The 25888-nt window shown below is 40.5% G+C and overlaps 1 protein-coding gene across 1 annotated transcript in view; it reads right to left on the bottom strand.

Moving 5' to 3' along the window:
* The window catches only part of ADAMTS18 (ADAM metallopeptidase with thrombospondin type 1 motif 18), a 79109-nt gene that overhangs the window by 28388 nt on the left and 24833 nt on the right, over window positions 1-25888 (bottom strand). The window contains exons 4-13 of the mRNA XM_053987772.1: window positions 21826-22108; window positions 17992-18191; window positions 17176-17259; window positions 16165-16324; window positions 15531-15636; window positions 12305-12442; window positions 10695-10848; window positions 9572-9667; window positions 8419-8567; window positions 1212-1384 (exon numbers count right to left, since the gene is read on the bottom strand). Of these exons, the coding sequence (XP_053843747.1) occupies window positions 1212-1384; window positions 8419-8567; window positions 9572-9667; window positions 10695-10848; window positions 12305-12442; window positions 15531-15636; window positions 16165-16324; window positions 17176-17259; window positions 17992-18191; window positions 21826-22108 (1543 nt within the window). The remainder of the gene's footprint in view (window positions 1-1211; window positions 1385-8418; window positions 8568-9571; window positions 9668-10694; window positions 10849-12304; window positions 12443-15530; window positions 15637-16164; window positions 16325-17175; window positions 17260-17991; window positions 18192-21825; window positions 22109-25888) is intronic.

The following is a 25888-nucleotide window of genomic DNA, read 5'->3' as shown; positions in this document are numbered from 1 at the left end:
GAATCCTTTTACTGTTAAATCAGTAGATGGATTTCCAGTAGTCCCTTCTACACAGGCAAAGAATCTGTGGCAATTTTGGAAACCAGATTATGTTTCCAGGAGGATAAATGTAGATCTTGGGGGAGCTTTTACAAAGCAGCTGAGAGGAAGGATGGGCATTTTCAACTTCAGAATCATTTGGGGACATCTTGCTTTTGAAAATTACGCCCCTTGTCCCTAAATTTAAGCCTCTTTTACTAAACACAGCTCCTCCCTGTAAATCCAATATACGCCACCTTAATTTCTATTAAACAGGATGTATTTTTTGCCCTATCATATAACATCCACTGCTGCACGCTGTGAAACCATATTACTTCTTTCCTCTGTTCACACTGGCCTGTTAGGATATTTTTAAATACTCATGAAAATATCCACAAAGACTTTTGAAGAAAATATAATCATATTATGAATTAATGTATCTGCATGTATATATTTAATTATACATATTATCATCAAAGGCAAATTTGTTCATGTGCTAAACAAAGCAGCTATGATGTGAGAAAATTCAGACACATTTATTCAAGTAATGCTTTCAAACTGGAGAAAATATTTGTTTTAGCTGATAAAAGTGAATACTGATTCAAAATATTTGCAAAATTAGGATGCATAAAATAAAATTAAACTTGCTTGTGCAAAATAACAGAAATAGTTATTGAGACCTGAACTTGATAAAGATCTCTTAGTAAAAGATGACCTTAAAAAATGTATGCCAGTATATTGTTTGCATTTCCACTTCTCATGGGATCATACCAGCAGAAAAGTCAAAAGGTTGATTTACTGTTACATTTCGAAATCTGAGAACATTCCAAAAGAAGGATGATTCTGGTAGCGTTACTATGGAAGCTTACATTTCCCATGCTGAAAATTCCATGGAAATTGTTTTGCTTGGGTTTCAGACTAAGCAATATGGAATATAAAATGAGAGAGAGAGGGGCGGCAACAGCCGGGGAGTCACGGTGAGGACAAGGACTCGAATTCCCAGCCCAAATCAATCCTGCATGTCCCTGCAGGCAGGATCACACAGCAGCCTGGCTCCAGCTCTGCCAGAAAGCAAACACATCTCACCCAGAGCCCGCGAGCTGTATCTGCTCACATGGGGTGATGCTCACCCAGAGCACACGGGTGAAGCAGCGCTCAGAGCTCCCTGTCCCTGACAGCAGGGCCACTCTCACCTTCCACTTTGGTGTAGGGCTTCCACTTGTAGAACCAGCCCCGGAAGGGTTTGCTGTTGTACTCTGCACACTGCAGGGCTCGGAAGTCCAGGCTGCCTGCTGGGCAAGGCTGCTTATTGCAAAGCTGATACACACGGCTGGAACCTTGGCAGAACTTCCCACCGTACTGAGGCCTACAAAGAAAAGAGAAAAAGATGATTTTGCAGAGTCTCCCTTTTGTGTGATTGGCGTGTTACACGTGTGTGAGAATACAGGGAACAGGACAGGACATTCTGCCTTGGGAGATCAGTGTTTCTTATATGGGCCATTAATTTTCATGGTTCCTAAAACCAAGCAAAGCAGTTGACATGAGTTATCTACTTGGATCGCTGCAGACTCAGCAAAGATGCAACCATCTAGAGGTAAGTCATGTTTGCACTAATTTAAATTTATAGGGCTATTTGGTACTGGCCGGGTTCAACCTTGTTATACAGCTATTTTTACTCGGCTGTAACCAAGGAATGAACATGTGCAAAGAATTACCTATCACAATTAGAGTTAATAAAGGATAACATAACACTGATCAAACAAAAAGAGAATGAATGATTACATTTGCTTGTTCATTTATTTTGTAAATCATTTGGAAAAAAATGTGCTTTTAAATAGTCAGAGGAAACAGGGACTGTGCATAGTTGTCCTGCTTTAGGAAAGTGCTGGAATTCCGAGGTAATTTTAAACATGTCACATCCACTTCAGCAAACCTCACCTGGGCATTTCCCTTCATTTTGGCCAGAATGGAAAGAGCATATTCTATTACTTTGCTCATACCCCACATTATCAGAATATTTTTTTAACCATTTGGTCTGTGCACAGATGTTGTGAAACAATGTAAAATGCAAGAGTTGCTCTTTTGAACTTAGCAAGTCACTGATGTCATTTGTGCAGTTTCACAATGTTCAGATACACATCTGCAAGCACTGAGCCAAGTCTTCAAAATAACAAATTCTAAGAACTCTTTGTTGTATTATACATTTCCAGCATCAAGTGAAAAGAAATGTTCCAATGCTACACTTGCACTTATTTATATAATGACTTTTTTAAAAATTAGGGAACTTACATACTTGAAGGACAAGATATAAACTTTGAGTGGACAGCTTTGCCCATATTATACACACATTAAGGAAAAAACCCAGATTAATATAAAAGATACTGAATAGCAATAATATATTAACTAAAAGCAAAAATTAAAAATTCTAAGAGTATAGAATGTGCAATTGAAACATAGTGTTTGCTGAAATCCCTAAACACTATGCTCTAACTATTCCCCACATCCAAGGATCCTGTGTAACTCCTGACTTGCTCATGCCTGGAGTAGCATGGAGACAGCTCTGTGCAACATGGAGGAGAAAATCCAGGTGCTTCTTCTGTTTACTGTGGTATCAGTTTTAACTCCCATATGTCTAACCCTCTAACCAAGCTGGGACTTGCCTTTTTATGTTTTACTTACACAATATCTGCCTTTTCCAGAATTCTGGGCTGCAAAACAGTCTTTCAGAGAAAGAGATGGAAACCCACCTGTTACTGTGTTTAAAACTGTGTTAAATCACCAGTGCTGTGGAATAAAACCACAACTTCCATTGACTTTTCCTGAGGTCACCTGCCAGCTACACTGGTACTGGGTATAATGATGAAGGTCTTAAAGTCAAATTTTCTGTCCTAGTTGTTGGCAATCAAGCCTGTGAAGGGCAGGGAGGATACAGAACATCAGGGAGGGTTTATGTTGACTTTGTGCAATTGGTGAGAGCTTTGAGTTAAGGCAGCCAGACTCTTGGGTACTGACTCAATTCCCTACAGACTTTCTTTACAGCTTCAGCATATGGAGGATTTTTGGCCTCCTTCAACCCCAGAGAACAAATCTGCTTTAGTGTAAGGAAAAGAAGCAACCTCCTTCCAAATAAATGCCACCAAATAAGTGATAGAATAAAATTATTTATGGCTAGATTGTGATTGTCAGCTGCACTCTTGCATTTAAGGATGGGATAAAATTCCTCCAAACTAAGAAAGCTATGTTCAGGCCATCAGGGCAGAGATGCCATCTACAAGTGGGCACGAGACCGAGGGGTGGATTTAACCATGCACAGCATTTCTCAGGTTATCCATGACTGTGAGACGTGTGCTGCCATCAAACAGGCCAAGCGAGTGAAGCCCCTGTGCTGTGGTGGGCGGGGGTCCAAGTACAGGTATGGGGAGGCCTGGCAGACTGACTACATCACACTGCCCCAGACACGCCAAGGCAAGCGCTGCGTGCTCACAGTGGTGGAAGCCACCACGGGATGGTTGGAAACCTACCCTGTGTCTCATGCTACAGCCCGTAACACCATCCTGGGCCTTGAAAAGCGGGTCCTTTGGAGGCACGGTACCCCTGAGAGGATTGAGTCAGACAATGGGACTCATTTTAAGAACAGCCTTATCAACTCCTGGGCTAGGGAACATGGCATTGAGTGGGTGTACCATATCCCCTACCATGCACCAGCTGCAGGCAAGGTGGAGAGGTACAATGCACTGTTAAAAACCATCTTGAAAGCATTGGGTGGGGGATCTTTCAAAAACTGGGAACAGCATCGGGCAAAAGCCACCTGGTTAGTTAACACCCGAGGCTCTACCAATCGAGTGGGCCCTGCCCAATCTGAGCCTCTGCATATAGTAGATGGAGACAAAGTCCCAGTGGTGCATGTCAGAGGTTTGTTAGGGAAGACAGTGTGGATCAATTCTGCCTTGAGTACAGACAAACCCATTTGTGGGGTTGTCTTTGCTCAGGGACCAGGTTGCACATGGTGGATAATGCAGAAAGATGGAAGAACACGATGTGTACCTCAGGAAGATCTGATTGTTGGGTGAGAACTACATGTAAATATCACTGTTTGCTGAATGTTAGTGCCATTGTCTGTGTATAGCTGTATATTGGATGTGTTTGTAGAGTTAGAATATATATATTAGTTTTAGTAGTAAGCTGATGATATGGCGATAAGGGGTGGAATGTCATAGGGTGACTGTATGATGTTTTTATCCCCAATTGTCTGTTCTATGTATACTTAATAATAAGTTTTGCACCTTTAAGACTTGTTCCAGGAGTGAAGCGGGGAGAGAAGAAGCACGGAGTTTGTTTTCAGAAACTGCACTCACTCCTCCACATTCCTTCTCCTGGACTGTGTTGTCTGGGGATGGACAGACAGCGAGACAGGGCTCTCCTTTGCTTTTAGGTAGTTTTAGCTAGCTGAGGCAAAGAAGTTCCCTGGACTGTGGCTTTTCCTTTTCTTTGAACCTGCTCAAATCTGCCCTGGACTGAACAGCCAGAAGAGCACCGGCAGCTCGCACCTGTGGCCAGCGGGCCGGGCCTGGGCCGCGGCATTTCCAGTGCCAGAGGGACTGATCAAAGACTGAGTGAGCCGAGCTGCAGCCCAGGGAGGGGACTTTCTGAGTTTGTCTCTCTTTTGGAGTGGCAAGAAGCTTTACTGTTTAATATTGTTTAGGTTTTCTTGTTTAATAAAGAGTTTTTTCCACTTTTCTCCAAGGAGGTATTTTTCCCAAACTGGTTGTGGGGAGGGGCCGATTGAATCTGCTTCTTGGAGGAACCCCTTTGGGGGTTCTCTCCCAAATTTGCCCTGAACCAGGACAGCTCTGAAAGAGGCATTCTGTTTCCCAGCTCCATGATAGCATTTTAATATTACAGTACATTCCCATTACTGAAACTGTTGGCTTGAGAATGATGGAAACTTCCCCACCAACAAGATGTCAGTAGGAGTTAAGTAATTCACAGGAAAAGAGATGGAGATCTACAGATGCAAATTTCTGTGGAAATACTATTATCCACACTGAGAAAATCATGCTTTTCTTGAGGATGTTTGTAACACCAGTAGATTTTGGGTGGAATGCCTCCAGAAGCTGTTGGTCTATCCACACTTACAGTGGAATGCCCTGCACCAAGGACATTCCAGTATTTCTGTAGTGGTACAGTTCCCCCAGTACAGACACGGTCTAAAGCTGTGGCCCCCTCCAGAACTGACAGAAACAGGTTGACCTACATGAGGTCTTGCTGAGGATAATTGGAAAAGGGAGAAATTTGGTGAGAAAGGCCACAAAGAAAGTCTCCAAAGATAGATTTGGAAAAGGAGTCTGAGTGCAAACAGGTAAATACTTCACTCCATATAAGACTCAAATACTAAAATGCTAGAAGAGTAGCTTAAATTAATTTTGGAGTACCCTTTTAAGGGTATATTTCCTAAACCACAATCTTCACTGCAACACAGCACAGAGTGAGAAATCCTGAAATTCATGTGATCAAGGAAAGTATTTAATGCAATACCAAATCAATTAAGACTCTGAAATTCTGGACTCCTAATTTTCACTCTTTGTAATCATTTAAGTTCATGTAAGAACCCTTCTGCTCATCTTGTGGCCATATTATGATAGTATCACAAAGCTTTATTATTCTGCACAAATCTGAATGCCTTTCACAGTCTTTGTTTTTTAGAAGTATTTTAAATGGCATCATTAATTTGTATCAATTTGCATCTCAAATTTTCTGTAATCAGTTTCTGTAAGCATTTTCTATAATCATAACATACAGATGTTATACACAAAAGATTTTAAAAAGTGTGTTCAAGTCATTTTGATTCAGTCTTTTGACTGCCCACATGCCTACAACTCCATTCTGCTCTGGTGAACAATGCATTATTGTGAGGCGTAGGATGCAGTCCCACAGATATGATTCAGGTATTAATTTAAATCTCTCGGGCACTCTTCGGGTTCTTTCCCAGCTAAACTATTAAATTATGTAATCAATTTCTATCTTGGAAAAGTACCTCAACTGTAAAGTTCTGTGGTGTATGAAAACCAGACCCATGAAATTACACTGTGATAATGTACAGGAACATAATGATTTTAGCAAATCTGCCCAGCTCTGTGGTCTGCAGGTGATCCCCATGGGTGCTTGTCAGTGAGAATTTGTGCACAGCTCCAGTGGGAATTCCAAAGCCATACCCAGGGCTGTTTGGGTGTGGTCACAAGGGCCGCCTGAAAATTGGCAAGGGGAAGGGAATTGAGATTTGATATTATTTGCAAGAGGAGGATTTCACAAACTTACACAGGTAACAGGTAAGATTTTCACACACAACAGCCTGATGCTGTATTCTTCACTTGCCCTTAAATTTCTGGTAAGGTGGGTCACCTTTAAAATCACCAGAAACTGAGACATTTCCCTCCATGTTCATAAGAAGTCAATAATTTTGATTTCATTTTAGAGCCTAGTCAGTTCTTCACAGATCCACACCCCTTGTTCTAATCTAATTTACAGAAATGGCAAATTCTTTGTAATTTTCAACATTTTGCTATCCAAAATCATCTATCAAGCTTTTGAACAAAAGAATCATTAGCTCCTAGACAAACCTGGATTAGGAAAAGTGACATAAATATATCACATATAAAATAACATACATATATGTACCAAAATATATAAACATCTGAAATATGTTTCAGAAATTCAGAAATAAAGAAATCATTATTCTGAATTGCTTTGTATTTTTAGAGGTTAACAATGAACAGGGACTAGTCCTTAAATCATTCTGTGTGGTGTAGCATTGAAAATAGATTATATTATTTTTCTTCTGATTCCACATTCATACAAAATGCTGTGATAGCAAATACAGCTACCTGGACATTTGTGCACTGTTGTGTGGCTTATTTATACTCCTGTCATTCCATCAATGTAACTCTGAGAGAGAATTATACTATCTTCTCTTAGCCGTAACTGGATTAGCACTAATACAATGGAAATAAATCTAGTGTAAACATGATCCAGCTCTGGTACCAAGTGTGACTTGGTTGCATCAACTTTTACTTCATTAGAACAGATAGTTCACTCTGAAGGAAAGTTCCAAATGCTACAGCAGCTGACACACTTCACGTTGAAGAGATTCTGTCTGAAGACCCCAGAAATCTTTATCAGTCACCCCAGTGCACCAAACTAAACCATTTCCACTGGACATTCTCCTGTCACACAAGGAGAGCAAGGGGGAGCTTATGCATAAATGCAAAGAACAATGTGCAGCCATACACATTCAGCAAGAAAAGCAGGGACCAAAGCAGGAAGACCAAAATATATACATATGGCCTCTGAGACCTCTGAGATTCTTGTGCTAAACTGCTTAACAAAGGAAAACATCCAAGTATTTTATTTATGAAAATGAACTGAGAAACAACAAAAAAAAGGCTGACAAAACGCTCTGCTACAGATCTGCAAAAATTGGCTTGGCTGAGGATAATAAAGACTATTTTAACTAACTCACATTCTCCTATAACATAGTATATGAAGCGTGGATATTATACTGCAGCAATGTATAGTAGATGTGAGGCTTCTTTACAGCCTCATATAAACTGTGTCATATTTTCTCTGTTTTTTATTACTGCAGTTTAAATGCTGCTTTTACTGTGTGCAATGAGGAATACATGTGTCTATGCCTGCTGAATTTGTGTATGAAATAAAACAGGGAAATCCTTTATTTTTTTTTGTAAGTTGTGGTGAGTTGAGCACTTGGGAAAGATGCTGGTCAGTTAACACTTTACATCTACTTTTAAATACTTACCATTATGAATAGTGTTTACAGAGATAAGATATTAATTAGAGGTAAATTAAAAAAAATGTTGCACGAGTTAGCACACAGTTGCAGGGTTCAGCAACTTTAGTTTGGTTCATGAAATATAAAAGAATGCAAAGAACATGACAGACATACAAAGACATCTGTCCTTATCATCCTGGATAATATGATCTCAGTAGAAGTCTTAATAGCTTTCAAGATCTTTTTCTCCTGCTCTCTGTTAGGTATAAAAATGTCTGTATGGTACTTCCTTAAACATAAAATTTAAAAGTGTAAAATGTAAAAATGTGTGTACAGTGCCTCCTTACTTCTGCAGGTATTTGATAAACTGTAGCATCCCAAAATAAATGAAGCAAGTTGGGCTGGAGATGTTGAGGTACTCCAGCAGTCTGCAGCCAGCCTCTGCTTTCTGGTGTCAGGACACAGAACTGTCTTCCACCCACAGACTGCTCATACTGGGCATGGGAGAAAGCCTTACAAACATTTCCACACACGTTGTTTCCCTGCAGAAATGGACCGTGCTCATAGTAACATGAATAGCATAAAAATACTACCTTCCCATATCTGTGTCTTACTTTGGATTATTGCAGTGTCTTTCTTGATAGGTGACCCCCCCTCCACAGGTGCGGGTGCACTCTGACCACTCGGACCAGGCAGACCACTGGCCATGGACAGGCTTGGGCCCGTGGTCACCGTACTGGACACACTGTCCTCTGCGACACCACTGCAAAACAGGGACAGAAAACACAGTTAGCAGCACCCAGGAGATGCAAAAAAGAAAAAAAAAATTTAAAAGCTCCAGTGCTTGATCCTAACACAGTCACCCACTGAACTCAATGAACAGCTTGCAGCAAGACAAGGATTCTGGAGTGAGACATTGATCCATACAGTGACATAGATAAGTAATGTTCTAATATTTGTCCAAGTTTTGAGTTGAAGATCCCTGAGGTAGCAAATTTTCAAAACTGTTCTCTTGAAGAGTGCTTTTTTGCCTTACTCTTCACCCAGAAATCCATGTTACTTTATGGCCCTGTGCTACAGAGCCTCAACACTTCCTGTGTAATTTACACACAGCCTCCTAGAATTCTGCTAACATGTCTTCCTTTTATGATTCAATTAGGAAATACTGCATAAAGAGAAAAAGCAAAATAGAACATTTGTCAGTAACTTGAAAATCAAAATAATGTTCTGCTAGAAGAAACCTTATAGGTAAAGAAAATATTTTGCATAACTAAGAGAGTAAATTAGAAGGTTCAGCTCAAATAAATGCAAAAAAATGAGGGTAAATACAAACAAAGAAGATGAGTGTAAATTAGAAGGTTGTAGTCAAACAAGCTCTGTTAGTGGTGATCACTGATGAAAATATGGCCTTAGTCTGTACAGTAAATAGTATGGCTTAAGGTATGTTCATATCAGAGTGGAATTTGAAGCGTTGTCCTAACTCCTGTTATAATTCATGTATTTTCTTACTGATTTAGATTTGCCAGAGATATCTGATCCTACAGCTCCTTGGCAGAGGCACCAGGCCCTGCCATCAGACAGATACCACTGGGAGGCCACATCCTGAATATGCACCACAGTGGAATAATTTACAAAGCAATCTCAAAGCCCAGGATGACAAATCTGGAGGGATCTGGCTAAAACTGGTTTTGATGGGAGCTTGTATTTGACCAAACAGAGTCTAAACTCAAGCTAGGATGACAATATTTTATTTATAAAACAACTTACCATACTTATACCACAAGCTGTTCCTTCTGCTGCGGGCATGAACTTTGTCTCACACCTGTGACCTGCTTTGTGACACCAAAGGGATTTGCAGATATCCTGGAAAGGAAACAGTACTCGCTACAGTGCTCATAATTTCCATTATTTCCTGGTATTTTAAAAGAACAATCAATGAAACATGCTTTTGCTACCTTAAAAGATGTATAAATAAACTTTTCTGAATTTGGAAAAGCCTGGGTTAAAGTTTCTTAGCACAGATGTACCCTGTATATTGCCTTCTTGTTTATGCACCATTTCACTATATATTTCTTAAAATTATATTGAGTGTGAGATTATAATAGAACACAAAGTGTTAAAAAGTTCATGGCTAAAATTTCATCGTGTCTGCAGGGACTATAATACTATGAAGAGACAAGATTTTTCTAAACCACAGAAGATATCTGGAAAGGCAGTCTGTGCACAGTGCTGTTCACTCCCTTTTCCTTGTCTATTAGCTGTGGAAGAAACACAGCTGCCACCACTTGAATAATGGGGTTAGTATATAATAAATCAAAATACTCCAGGATAATAACAGGAGTAAAAGAAATTACCATACGTTTTTTCAGAATGAGCACTCCAGCTTATTTTAAAAATGCCTTCTCTGAAGAGACCAGTAAGGAGTGTAACAGTCATTAAAACAATAGGTTAAACTAAATTAATCATTCATCATGAAGTCAAGAGTATAAGTTACATTTCAGTGCTCTAAAATAACCCCATAGGTCTCTCCCAGACTTTCTGCTGTCATGAAAGTAAAACACAAGAAACTGAGTCTTTCTTACCCCACACAAGCTTTGATCAAAACTCTGCTGCCTGCTAATTTCCCTTAGCACAGCAGGCAAGGGCTCATGGCTCATGTGGATTCAAGTGCCCTCCTTATGACTCCTGGAAGGAACACATTTCCTTCTGAAACTCCCCTGGGACTGGGATATTCCTCAGAAGAGGCCAGTACCTTCAAAGCAAATTGCCAAGCCAGATAAGGCAGAGAAATAGCCCAGGCCTCTGAAGAACCCTGTACTTCTTGTACTTTTTCAGTGTACTGCAGTTCTCTCACGCCATTGTAACTTCTCAAAAGTGCATCGATAGGTACCTTTACAAAGCTGAGGTTGCATAGTTTTGCTTTCATTCCAAATTGCCATTTGCACTGCGTATCAGCATCATAGATCTGCCCTGGCAGTTTGTCAGGGTATTTATACTGTCCTGTTTGCTTAGGTTCATCAATCAGGCAGGCAGCTTGAGCTGTGCTATAATGAGAAGGTAAATGAATCACGACTATGATCTTGACATCAGAATATTTTCATTTGCTACAGACTAGCACAAATACATAATATGGTATACAGTACTTTTAACTAGTTTTAGAGGTATGCTCTGAAACAAGAATATCTATGTGCAGGAACCAAAAGTTCTTGACATCTTGTTGGTAGCCTGACCTGCAAAGTTTTAAGGAAGCAGGAATTTCCAAGCTTTGGGACTGTTGTGACAACAAGAAAGAATGATCTCAAATTCCTTGCCTCCCTGTATTCCTGGATAACCAAGAGCGAGCTGACCTCATCTGCTTCTTTCCCTTCAGTGGATTCCCCAAATCAGGAAGCAGCAGAAGCAGCAGGCACAGTGCCCCATTGCAGGATTTGCCCTGTGTGGAGCTGCCAGGAGGCTGTTGCAGGGTGTGTGCTTTGGGCTGTGCAGAGCACAGCTCCCAGCTCCACCTTTTCCCCTTTGTCTCTGCCTGAAACCCCTGAGTACAGGAGGTACAAATCCATGCTGGATTTGCCTCCCAAGTGTCAGTCTCTGGGACCATATGGCAGGATGGAGGGCTCATGTGACTTATCATCTTGCAATTTGCTTCTGTACGCAAAATATATTGCATCACTGCAACATGAAAAAAACCCAGAACTCCATTACCTTTTCTGGCTGCTACTCAAAGATATTGACTGAGAGTTCAAGAAGGACCAGATCCACATAACTACCGAGGTGCCTGCTTCTCACTCTAAGGAATTAACATCTGAAATGCCTGTGTTGCTCTTGCTCAAAATACCTCCTACAAATTTTTTAGTATTTCTGTATAGTCTACCCATGAATAAGGGAAAAAAATACCCAAAAAAATAAGGGAAAGATTAATGTAATCATGAATTAAACTGTGGTTGAAGAACAGTTCCTCTGAAAGCATCACTGAGTAATGACAACACGCTGGGAAAAAAACTGACAACCTTCCCTTTCTCCTTTTTTGTTTCTCCCAGAAACAGGATGTGAAAAATGTAAAATGGCCTATACTTGTGACATGAGCTAGATCAGGAGAGAAACTCCAGTGAGAAAGGCCACTGATGTTAATTTACATTTTGTAATGACTTTGGTACCACTGTGTCCGCCCTCTTTTGTGTACGCTTCCTACCCATTCTCTAATAAACCCAGCTGCTGACAGGAATGCCTGGGAAACAATGATATGCCAGTCATTACTGCAGGGTATTCCTGGAGGGGGAAACTCATGCTTTTGGAACAAGGCAGGACAAAAAAGCCCTTTCAGGCCACACCACCTCAATGCTGCAGCAGCCTGAGCATGTGGGCTCACACACTGCAAGGGTTTGAGCACATTTTAAAGGAGGAGAATTTCATACTTCAGTAATTTTTATGCTGTTCAAGAATTCAAGCCCAGTTACTAAAACTGCAATCCCTGGCACTGGCCCAGATTTACATCTGACCTACCTGAGAAATTTGTTCAGATACTGCCTGCTGCACACAGACCAAGAAAACACTCCATTGTTTCCAGTAAGTGTGGGAGACATAATATTTCCCTCAGCTTTTCTACAAGCATTTCCTTCTCCATCGTGAATCATCCCAAAGCTGAAAAGAGAACCAGGTGGGAGAGAGAAAGTCTAGATTAAACAGAAGCAAGACAAAATTTGGGGGGAAAGAAACACTTTCTGGGTAACAGCTCTATGCTTGGATTCCATAGGGAAGGTGGAGTTCATCCCTTTCATTCCAAAGGGATGAAAACTTATGCACCATACAAATTAGCACTGGTATAAGTTCCAATTAGCAGCATTTTTTGTCATCACATACTGATGGGAAAGCATGGTCAGGCTCCAAGGAAGAGCCACACTGGTGCTGCACAGGGAGCCAGTGACAGGACACTGCACAGAGGAGCTGCAGCCTGTGCCCCAGGTTTCCCAGTTTACCCATTTCTCAGCCCCAAAGCAGAACAGTTCCATGGTGAGGTGGATGGACATCACGGATTTGTGTTCATCACACTTGGCCTTTCCTAGGGATCTGTCAGCTTAAAACCTGCAAAGCAGTGTGAGCCTGTCTCTGCCCAGGGACAATGCCTGCTAACAGGAATGTTGTGGAGATCACAATCCAGGGAAACACCACCCATAGGAATGTACTTTACACACCACAACTGCCTTCCTGATCGGAGGGAAGAGCTACAGAGCTCCATTTGTAGCAAAGGAAATGGGTGTGAATGAATAGAATACAGAAGTATGAATATAAAAATATTATCATTTTTTCTAATTTTGGCCACTAACCTGCTATGTTATCTCAGGCAAATCACATTGGTTTCCTCACCTTTGTTATACAGTGTCATTTTGTCTAGACTGGAACTGTTTAATGGGAATAGTGCCTCTTACTGGGAAAACTGCCTCTTACGGGGTGTTTTGCTCAGTCTGAGCATAAGGAGGCCTCGCTTTCACCAGGAGAGATGTTAGGATGATATAAAGAATAATAAGCAATAATAAAAAATCACATTATAATTACAAATTATAGGTATTTTATTGATATAATAAAGATAATTTTTAGAGGTTTTCCTTTTCCTGTTCTGTTTTTACTGACTGTATGGGACATCTGTGAATTCCAATGTGTTTGGGATAGAAATTTCATCATCTGTTACTTCAATATTGTAGAACACCGGCGACTTTATAAATGTAATCTGTGCATGTGCAGGGAATATCTCATTTACTGGACTCAAGCCTCTGCTGCTATAAATCATTACAGGCTCATCAGAGTTACTGCATGTGTTGCCACCAGCTGAGGCTCCAAACTTCCTAAAATATATGGCTCTTCCTATAAATGGACAAAAAAAGTACCAATTGAGTCAGTGTTTTAGAACCCTTCATAAAATACTGTGTTCCCCTGCACTGCAGCCAGAGAATCCCCAGTTTATATCCCACTGACACAATGGGCTCTGAACACCCAGAGGAACTGTTAAGGCTTCAGGTAAAAACATAAACTTTAGAAAATCATTAAAATGTCTAACAAAACAGTAAAATGTCTAACCACTGAAGCTTTCAGTGGATCACAGAGTGTGATATTCCCCCCTGTAAGACCTTTGGTTAATACATTCACAGTGGACCTCAGCACCTCCAAAGCTGTCACAGTTTTTTTTTCTTCCAAGAATTTCTGCATCACAAAAACTAACTTCTGTTGTCTTTGTTGTCTTACATCACATATTAGGTAGTCTCAGGACCATGAACATGACAAATGATGATAAAGATATTTTGTGTCTGGCACAGGTTTTTCCCAGGAGATAAGAAGCATTTTATTAGGAGCATGGAAGTATACCAAGGAAAGGCTGAATAATATGTGAATCAAAGGCAGTGGTGAAAAAGGGAAAAAGGAAAAAAGAAAAAAAAAAGAAAAAATTCCAGTTTGAACCTCTCAAAACAAATAAGAAAAAATAAAAAGGGAGGAGAACATCAAAAGACTAAATGGGATAATTCTTGAAAAATAAATTATGGGCCTGATTCTCTCCTAATACTGATCGAAGGGCATTAAAAAGGTACTGAGGTCAGTAAAATGGGATTAGTTTGACAGGAGGATCACACAATATTCATATTATATATCTGGTTCTTTGAATGCTTTGGCACAATTCCCACAGGCCTCAGTGGTAGCTGGATTACTCTTTAATTCCTTGCTTCCCTTCAGATGTACAGAAACCTGTGAAAGGGTCACTCGTGTAGACATTAGGTCATCGTGTGTACTGCAGAGCATTTCAGTGCAATGAAAACTGAATAGTCCTGATGCAGTCAGGCAGAATGGGAAGGCTTCATGCCTTGGCCAATCAGCAGAACACAGCAGCACCACTGCTTTCCAAAGGTTTTCTGTGCATTAATGTTGCTGAAAAACAAAGACCTTTTAACTAAGCCTTGATGTTAGGTTTGTCCCACACAGAGAAACTCTGCTTCTCTATTGCCAGCGGTGAGACAGACTCCAGCTTGAACTGTGCTAAACTGGAAATCAAAACCATGCACAAAGTTGTGGAAAAGTAATTCAAAATTATTGGGAGAAAAAAGAGCAGAAGAAAACCTGATCACCTTGTTTAGATTTAATTCAACAATCTGAAGAATAGCTGAAGCTCCACAAAAGATTATTACTGGTTTTGTATGAGAGACACCAGGTTCTAAGAAAATGACAGTCTTTCTACAATAGAAAACCAATGGAAATCCAATGAACATAAATACAGAAAGGCAGAAACCATTACAAAGGTGGGGTTTACCCAAATCACTCATTAAACAAGTAGAGAGAACAAAGGACAGGTTCTAAGTTTCTTATGAAACACTAGGTCTTCTGGGAAAAGGAGACCTCCAAGAGACCCAGAGATATCACCTCTCCAGTGAAGCTGCAGTAACCTGCAGCAACCTCTCTCTTTTTGGAGCAACCACAGGGATACCAGAAGGGATTTGCCTACTAGAATATGGGAGCACTGTGGGAATCTCAAAGGTATTAAAGAGGACTGGCCTGTTCTGAGTCCAGCAGAACACCACTGGTGACCAGCTGGATGGAACGCTGTTCACCACCCCTCCTTGGGCTTCCAAATGATTTACATTTAGAATGTTAAGTTTGCCAGTCCAAATGATCTATATTTAATTGATTTATATTAAATAGGCTATGTTTCCATTCACTTACATATTTGTTTACAAAAGAAGAACCTTACTTGTGTCCAGATTCATGAGCAATTGTAAACGCCAGTCCAAGGCCTGTGTCTTCGTTAATGGTGCAACTGCGGTATTTGCTGCACATGCCACTGATGGGTGCAAATCCTGAAGGAAGGAAGTAGTAAAATAGCTTGTTCATCTACAAAATTCCAAATTCACATATTAGCTGCACTGGTCCTAATAAGCCAGTTTATTTTGGCACATGGAGACACTTGTCTACTCCATTAGGTTTATCATGAAGAATTACAGCAGACTTTTATTTGACAATAAAGGAACTCCTATATAAAAAGTATAAATCAAACCTAACCTCTCCAACTACACTTTATTTGTAAAGATTATTCTCCCTGCAACCCATCCCCCATGCCTTTACTGCTCTCCAGTTAGGGAGGAATCCCATTCAAAAAAGGCAAGCAGTCACAAAAAGAAAATGAAAATAGAGTGGCTCAGAAATATTCTCAAAATCAAAAATATTCCTTGAAGAGGTGACAATCCAAAAATAATACTGTCCTGTCCTCTTCAAGAAGACTAACAACAAGACTAACAATGTGCAAAAATGTACTCTTTTATTTGAAACCAACTCAGCTCCTGCTGTGGACACCCCCAGGTTTCCCAGCCCGTGTTTTGGTGTCATACCTAAAGTGTCGCAGGGCTCGTTCTTCCAGGAGCAGATGTCAAAGCCCGTCAGAAGGATGGCGTGGTCGTGGCGCTTCCCGTTCTTCCCAACCAGGGCAGACTGCCACTGGCAGAAGCTGTTCAGGGACTGGTCAGCGTGGTGGTTGATCAATAACCCACCCTGCAGGGAGGGCACGGACACACAGACACACAGACAAGGCGTGAGAAGGGAGATTGAAAGAGTAAGAGTTGCTTAGGGAAAAGAGAGTTAATATTTCATATTTGTTCCACATCAGCTTATGTATTCCCACGTTAACTGTCTGTGATGGCTGAGTCAGCTGATGAGGGAATCTCTTACAACTGTAAAAGAAAACTGGGCCTCTCCCCAGAAACACAGATATTTCCAAAGCTGGTGGCTGGAATTAGTGTACAAATATACTTGATTCCTGAGAATTCTGAACATCAAGTCATATTCAATATTGTGATTATAATGTATTGTAATTGCTGGGGAAGAAGAGTATTATCCAAGTAGCTCAACCCTTCACAAGTTTCTTTTCAGCAAAAGAGATTTTTGTCTTTTTTTTGTCTCAGCACCCTTGACACATGAATTCACTCCACTCCACTTTTGTTACATGGTTTCTTCAGTTTGGGACTTCTGACTCCTTACCACTTCTGATCACCACACCTTGGAAAGCCCAGTTCAAAATTATTCCATTTATTTAAATACTTATTAAATAGATTTCTCATTCCAGCCATTTCTCCTCAAGGAAACACTAGAAAACGTTAGGCTTTATCTGACTGGAAACATTTCAATGTTTCTAAAGAATATTTATATGAAATGAAGAATTTAGAATCAAAACCCAAGAAGCAGTGAAAAGTAGAAAGTGTCATTTGGAGCTTTTGGCAGTTTTAATCTTCTTCTCACACTCTGTGCCTTAAGAAACCTCCCAACACACAACATGGGAGCACCCAATGCTCCCAATGAACAGCAGCAAATGAAGTAGCTCAGACAAAAATTCTGACACAACTTACAGGCTCTTGTTCCAAAAGAAGCAGGCTCACAACAATAATGTTTATATCACTTCCAATTGTTCCATCCTTAAACAGACTAGAGACCTGCAAGGATTATTGGAGAGGAAATATCACCTACATGCATAATCCTTTTTTAATAGATTAAACATATGTACTGAGTTATTGCCTTGGACTTCAATTTTCAGTACTAACTTATGGAGTTATATACCTTATAGGATTAATCCAAAAGAACTCAAACCAGAAGAATTATGCCCCAAACTACACTTAGTCAAAAACTTGAAAACCTTCTATTGATCTGAATGGGCTTTGATCTGTCCTTGGTCTTCTGGATCAAATGGAATTAAGGCCAAAGTTCAAGCTCAAGTTTTGCAGTACAAAAGTAAAGAGCAAGGCTATGCAGGAAAACATATTTCTAGTCAAATGATACCAATTTTATGGAAATATATTTGTGCTTTCTCAAATAAGTGTTTCTAGGAGACATGAGATGAAACAGATAAAGCTTCATGATATTCAATGAAAGTTTCAGTTTCAGAGTATCTGCCTTTCTTTACTGTACAGGAAATATTTTAAAATTTAACATTTTAAATACTTTCTAATTATTTTTTTACTCTACAGTACTGTTGCCAGAGATGTGATGTTCTAAAGATGTGTATTTATAAGCTCTTTGATAAAAGTACTACATTAGATGAGGCTTGAAGAAGGGTTTGCATAAGGCGTCTCTATTCTTTTTGTTATCAGTATTTGTCTAATAAAGATCCTACTCTGACACAACAATATTCCCCAGTCAAAAGACACTTCAGTGACACCACACCCTACCATGTTCATGACTGTTAAGATATATGTTGTTACATTTTCCTTGCCATGTTTCTCCAACATTTTTTTATCTGCCACAACAAGGGTTTCAACATTTAGACTTCCATTTTTCTGAATTTTAGCAGATGATCTTTTGAACCTCGCAGAAGTCCCATACTCATCTGAGCGAATGTAGGTCTCTTCTGTGGGTGGCTTGGGTGCATCTAAAAGGAAATAAAACTGTTTTGGAAAGAGTTCAGATCACCCATGAACAGTTTCATCAGAAAATGAAGTATCACAGGTTTAAAGCATTAGATTATTTTTATAGCATGTGATTTAATACTTCTGGCTAAGTTCTTCCATATTTATTAAAAAAGACCTGATTCATTCCTGAGGGAAGGACTGCTACAGGGAGAGAAGGAAATGGGAGAAGCACATTCGTATTCAATAAGCAGTTTAAAATAAGGAATTAATCTAATAAAATGGTAGCATCTGTGCAAAAAAATACAACAGAATTTTTAACAGAGTATCTGCATTTTTCCTGTCCTTTTGATAACTTCCTGAGGTGTTTGGCATGTGCTACTTACATAGCAGTTGGCAAAAAATTTCTTTCCACAACAGATGTCCATGGGCAGTACAGAAATCAGAAATACACACCACAAGTAAATTCCTGCCAGCCTGATATTGGGACTGACATAGCCTTCCATGCCAAACTGCCAGTGAGATTATTTCTGCTGGGAATGTATTTATTGAGTCAGGCAACACCAAGGAGGGCTTGACAGCAGGCAGTGCACATCCCAGTTCTAGGGAGCATTTTCTCCCCCTGTGCTGGTGCAGCGCAGGCAGTGACACAGCTGGAGAGTGTTTTCTACTCCCGTTCTTCAGGGAACCAGGAATCAGGAAGAGAAATCCATCTCCCACATCCTTCAGGGCTCCTCCTATCCACAGGTTCTTCTGCATAAACCTATGCATAAATCACACTGCCTTTGCATAAAGAATTAACTCAAAGGCCACTTTAACAAACTCTTTGGATAATAATGGGGGTTTTTTGACACAGGATGTAACAAAACAAGTGAGGGAGCTTCAGGTATTGAAAAAAATCCTGCCTGTTCCTCATCAGAAATTTATTCCAAAGAGCTAAAACAGGCCCTGCTTTCTACCCTGCCAAACTGGGGGATCAAGAACATATAGAATACACAACAGTGGTCTCCTTTCTAGAACTCAGCACTCTGACATGCATTTAACATACAAAGGACCAGGTTATGGTGATTTTCAAGTGTATCACTCATTATACACAACTATCCTTTACAAGCTCAAAGAACTTTTCTTTTCTGGAAGCATATAAAGACACAAGGACAGGCCTCACCCAAGAGGGAAGTGCTCAGTTCAAGGCACATCAGTGCCCAGGTACTCTTTTAGCTCCAATGCTTTGGACACATATATCCATGAGCAGAGACGTTTTGCTCTTGAATTTTCTTCATTGCTACTCATAAAACCCAAGCAGCAGCAGTTTCATGCATGTTTTACTAATTGTAGTCCAATTAACTCTCATGATCTAAAAGCATTTAGGTTGTGACAAAGAGTTTAGAAGATGATTAACTGGCTTTTCTAGTTCTTACAAAGTCCCTGCACATGAAATTTTAAAAGATGGTGTGTGGGTCAAGTTATTTTTATGACACCTAAGTGGCAATGTGCTCTTCCCTCTTACTGCTTAGCAAGTTTGATTTCATTCTTAGGTTAGGATAAATTAACCCTGACTAGGCAGGGTTAATAGCAGACGACCACCTTTTGTCAGCCTGAATTTTCCATCCCTTTGTTCATTCGAGCTGAAACTCTATTTCAAGTGACCAGATTGGATTTCAATGAAAATTTCAAATTGATATGACTCCAGATCTCAGAATAAGACCAGGAAAACAATGTAAAAATTTAAAAAGAGAAGGAAAAAAAGAAAAAGGCAAGAAGAAGAAAAGTACCAAATACTCATAGAAAAAGGGTTCCCTTTACTGGGGTAATTTCTTCTGCATCCTGTATTTTCCTCTACTCAATTAAACAATGACATATTATTTTATTTGTATTTCATTCAGTAAACATGAGATTGATTTGTTCTATAAATTAACCATGACTGGGTCTGGAAATAAGTTGTTATTTTTTAGAACTCTCCTTTCTCTAAAAAGGTTACAGGTACGAACTGCACTAAGTGAAAGACCACATAAGTGTGAAAAGAAAGAGTTTTGAGGGTAAGGTACTTAAATGCCATCTTGTTGAATCAGATCCTCAGAGTGTGTCTGACATCAAGTTCCTAAACAATGACGAGTAAATCACTTTTACTAAATTCATCATAGTTGGATGCTAATTGCATGTTCTTCATTTAACATAAAACCTACTTGCAGCTAAGAGCTTATAGCAGTAAGTGAAATTATTGAATAAATGGATATACATGTAGACTTAAAAAACAAAAAAAGTATTTTAATGAAAAATTCAGTTTCTCAATTAGGTTCCCAGAATCACTGGTTACTTCTGACCTCTCCTGTGTTTGTGACCCATTTATAAGACAAGAATAACAATAATATCTTCTCACATCCCAGGAGGTCATACAAATACAGTGTTCAAAATGCTCTCATCTATTATAGGGATAAGCACTGTGTAAAAGCTCAAGAGGACATGGATAATTCTCATTTTGAACAAGCAGTCACAGGAGGAGCAGTAAATAAAGCACAAACTCACAGTGGACAATCCAAACAAAATGGGCCAGTGTAGAGCAGGGGAGATAAGAGAGCATCATCAGCCCTGCTCTGCAGCAGGAAAACCAGACAGGAGGGAGAGGGAGGATGTAATGAGGCAGTTTTGGATTGCAGTAGATGGCAAATGTTTACAGGTTGAATCACAGGCTTGTGCATCTGGCATTTGAGGGTTGGCTTTTAAACCTGGGGGGAAGGATTTATGAAATTTTAACAAGCCATTTGCTTTCAGGCCTCAGTCGCAGCCAGCCACCTTCCCACTAACTCCTTTCTCATTCTTTCCCTTCTATTTATTTTCTCCTTCTTCCTTACACACCTTTGGAAAAGGAAGCCGCTCATTTTCTCAGAACTTCTGTAGGAAGTTGGAAGAATATAAGTGGACTCAGGCACTGTTTTCAATACTGTTTGCAGTCCTGGAAACCCTCATTAAGAAACTCAGCTCAGAAGCTGATCAGCTTTCAAAAAGACTCAACTGAATGCTAAAAGTACAGACATAGGGTCCAAGGGGGCTCTAAAATGTTCTGCAATTTGAGGGCCTAATGAAGGACTCAGAACGGATCTTGGCAGGATAACATATTTCAATATATTTTTTAAGCCATGGCTCCAAAATCTTATTTAAACAATTTACATGGGTGATTCTTTTTGAAGATCTCAGTTGCTGAAAATTTCATTATCAAATGGTGAGTTCTGAAAGACATTTTCTCTATCCTCTCAGAAATTAATGATTTTGAAGCTTTTTCCTCCATCTTCAAGCCTAATTAATTTTTTATCCCCAATCTAATAGAGAGAAGTTCAGGGACTTGGCATCCATCACTGTGCAGAACTGCTTACTGAAAACTATGTCAATGTAAAAAAAAAAATCACCACTGGGATCTTTTAATCTAGACAAAGAACAAGAAAACTAAACCGTGATTCTGATGGCTTAGTAAAAGAGATAATTCTATGAACTTAGAGCAAAACTCAAGTTTCTCATATGCGTTTCACGTTAGAAATATATAATTTAAAGTTATTGCACCTCCATCCCAAAGGGATGTGAAGAGATGTGAAGCACACCTCGGGACCACCACACAGCCTGAAACAGCCACTACCTCAAGAAAGGAGAGAAAGTTTCCTTACATACATTTCTTGCGACGTCCACAAAAGTGCTGCTTTTGAAACCTCCCATGGCGGTAACCGCTGGCTCGCGCGGGATGCGCGTGGGAAGCGCGCGTTCTGCGCCGGCCAGAAGGGGAGGATTTGGGATGGGGCTGAGCTGGGGACCGGTGCACCTTCCCCTCGGCAGTCCGCTTGTACAGCACGTGTGGGTGGTGGCCGGCGGGGGACGTGAAGTTGTGCTCCCGTGCCAGCTGCTGAGGTAACGGAGAGATCAGGAACTCCATCTGCCACGTCCTTATCAAACCTGACTGAAAAGAGAAACAGCACCGCGAATTAGAGAGGAGGCTGTCAGCTCACAGCCAGTGACCTTCCTGAAAAGCCCAGACTGACCACAACGTGCACCTTGACACTGGTTAGCTACTCAATTACAGATTATTCAAGTTATGATCTGGATATTCTTCCCATTTAAATATGCATAGTTTCCTTTTGGAGATAACCAGGTTTCCCATTTGTAAAAACACAAACCAGGAATGTTGTAGGATGATGTAGTGGTTAAAACTATGATGGGTGGCACAGCACCTTCACACAATAGCACTGCTGGTTCCATATGCAATATTAACCCATTCTTCACAGTACAGGTTTGTTTGTGTGGATGTCTGTGTACAGGATATACATAAAAAGGAAATGCGTTTGGAAAATACAACTTCACATAAGTGCAGACATCATAGAAGAAAATAGTTGAATTAAGGTTCACAGCTTTTTCACAATAAGGTATTACCAAGCAGGACTTAAGGGGATTCCAAGTAGAAAATGACATCACAGGTCAGCAGTACAAAGCTGAAGCATCTGAACATTTAAGGACCATCATTCAGTAATCAACTCCCTGCAATTTAATCATAATTTAAACACGATGTAAAATGTATACTCTCCTACAAGGGAAAGCTAATCAGTAAAGGCAAGTATCTGATTGTTTTCCTTCTTGGATCTCTGAAAGACACAAGTATGGGAAAACTACACTGTAGTTTTCACATAGGATCTGTGCATAAAACTGCACATGTGATGAAGTGTTTCCAGGATCAGGGCCAGGGAAATGTGGGTGGCATTGAGGAAGTATTTCCATGCAGCTCATTAATCAGTTATGATTTTATTTCATTTCTTGGTTTTGTAAAACATGTTGTAATAAACACTCCTTTTACCAAGTCAAAAACCAAAAAGAAGTTTCATCAGGTAATTCTATTACATTATATACGAAATACTAGATACAGATTTTTGGTTTGGATCAGTGAGGATCTACCATGTGCCAACACCCTCCTGCCAAAACTGACATCCCACGAGGACTACATATCTCTTAGGCTTCAGAAAAATATGTGCAGACAAACAAATGTCAATTGCAAACCATCTTGCTGCACATCTTGAGTCCTCCAAGACCATGATTCCAACCTCCTTCCTCAAAAAAAAATCTTTGAAAATGCAGACATGTCACATGTATCAACTCTTCCCCTCTGAAATGGATATTCTTCTTCAGCAAAACCTCCCAGGGCCTGAATGCCTTGGGTATGACAAGGAGAGCAGTTTGAATGCCTAATGTAAGCACTATATTTTTTAAGGATCTGTGGAATTTTCTATGCTTTAAGAACTGTTTTCCAAGAGGAAAACTCAACACAGTGAAAAGCAAGTGAAAATTGAAAGTTACATATGAATCTTCACAGCTTTAACCGTTAACTAAACCAACGCAGAAACTGATTTTAAGTCTATTCCAGCTGGAAAGATTTATCAAAGATCTACAGGTTCTCAACAGACTACAGTCACCCACTGCACTCTTTTCATAGAAATCTGCGGCGTGGGTTTTTGCTCTCCCCGGCCGCACGCGGCTCTTGGGAGCCCGGCTGTGGCGTAGCTTCCACGTGCTGCCGGGGTTTGCTGCCGCGGGTTCCCGGACACGGCTCCGTGTCTCGGATGCGTGGGCCGGCCAACCGCTGTTACCGTGCGCTAGGGACCCGGCAAAGAGGAAGGAATTTGTCCATTCACTCCGTGCTTGGCAGGAACGGTTTATTGGTCACGTGGCGCGGTTCGATGGAAAGACGCGACCGCTCCCGGCACTCGCATGGGAGAAAATGGCGTCTGACTGCCGGCGGGATAGGGCTTTATAGAGGGGCGGGGCGAGAGGATCCACGGCCTGCTGCCCAATAGGGGCGGCTGCCGTGGCGGTGACGCCAGCAACAGCGACCAACCAGAGAACCCCGCAGGGGCGGGCGCCGAGCCGCGGGCTGAGCGGGATCGTGTGGCTAGCACGGGGTTTCCCGGGGCCGGACGGCAGGGTGGTTACAGGAGCAGCACAGGGGTAAGAGCCGGCAGCAGGCAACATGGGGGCAGAAACCGCGGGGGGGAACAACACGGGGGAAACGCGGGATTACAGAACTTGACTTATTTTAACATAAATTAAAAACCCTAACCTAAACCCAAACTCCGGGATGCAACAGAAATCCTCTTCTGTTGATCCAAATCAAAGGCAGCTTTGCAGTACTCCCCAATATAAGCACTTTTCACAGGGGCCCAATAACTGTGCTCACGAAGTCACACTGTGATCTCAGTTTTGGCAATAGAAGAGATTCCACACTATGAACTGAGAGGGCCTATTTGCCCTCTGAATAATAATAATAGTAATAATAATAATAGTAATAATAATAATAATAACAACAACAACAAAACACACAAATTATATTCTGATACAATTTTCCTGTTTTCCTCTCTTCAACATGAATTAATAATTATGTATCTCAGCCTGTATCTACTTAACATTCTAAAAGAAGTTGCCTCCATCAATAAAAGATAGGTTTTAAATAATTGACAGGAATTTAAGTCGCCTACTTACTGCAATAAGTTGGTATATTTCAAATGTCAGATCACATTTGGTCATGACAAAGTACTTTCCTGTAGGGAAGATGACTAATATTTTAATCCTTATGATGTGTGTCATCACACAATTTACAAGTGGTTCTGAGAGGCAATCTTTATCTCAAGGGCACTGATAATTGGGCACTGCTAAGAGATTTTTTTTTCAGCTGGAAAACAGAAATGTAGTGAATCTGGTTCTTATTTCCCATTTTAAAGGTTTCCACATCTGAAATGATTCCTGTAGGATTCATTTTGTAAATGATTTGAACCATATGGGAAAAAAAGGGGGTTCTACATTTTCCTGTAAGAAACTGTCCCTGATGCACATGAAGTCTCAGTCCCAAACATCATTTCTATATTTAACATTATAAGGGTGGATTGAGAATTCATGGCTGGGGGAGAAGAAGTGACTGAATTCTGGGCCCTGCTTGTATTTTGCTGCACCTTTACAGAGGCAATAGATGACTGAGTGCCTTACAAATGTAGTCACTTTTTTCCAACAGAAATGACCCTAAATCTCCAATAAGACATTTTCCCTTTGGGTTTCACATCAAACTCATCCTCCAAGTTGAAAAATGCTGTGTGAATGAAAGATACCTTCTTTTTGATAACATCCAGTTTTATGAAGTTGTGAAGTTCTCAAGAAGAAAGGGGAAGTGCCACAGAGCAGTCTGGACACTCATTCAATCACACACCACTTGCCATTTTTTCCAGGCATGGGATGGTTTCAAGCATTCATATTGAATTAATCACTTTGGGAATCCCAAAGCAATGCAGAGAATGCTGACCTGGCTTCAGACAGAGCTGCAGACCTCTGGAGTACTGCAAAGGGGGCAGTGGGACAGCAACTGCCAGGTACTTTTCCTGCAGGTTCTTAAGTTGTAGTGTTGGGTGAAGCAAAGTGGCCGATGGCTCCACTGTGCTGGCTGGCACACATGCCAGCTGAGAAATGCCATGGCACAGAGGCAGGAGATACATCTTTTCATTCTTTTTCGTCTTCATTCAGAGACACAGATTCATCTTTTCTAGCTTTACACCAAGAAGGAATTCCAGTTTTTGAAGGCCAGATTTTGGTTACTGTGTACTCCTGGGAATTTCTTCTACAAATACATGAAAAATCTCCATAATTGTGAGTTAGATTCAATGTATTCATCCAGCTCAAATGCTTCAGAACAAATACTGTCAAAACTGTT

The sequence above is a fragment of the Vidua macroura genome, chromosome 11 (genome assembly GCF_024509145.1).
Source record: "Vidua macroura isolate BioBank_ID:100142 chromosome 11, ASM2450914v1, whole genome shotgun sequence".
Classification (NCBI taxonomy): Eukaryota; Metazoa; Chordata; class Aves; order Passeriformes; family Viduidae; genus Vidua; species Vidua macroura.
This window is presented reverse-complemented; position numbering and strand designations above follow the sequence as displayed.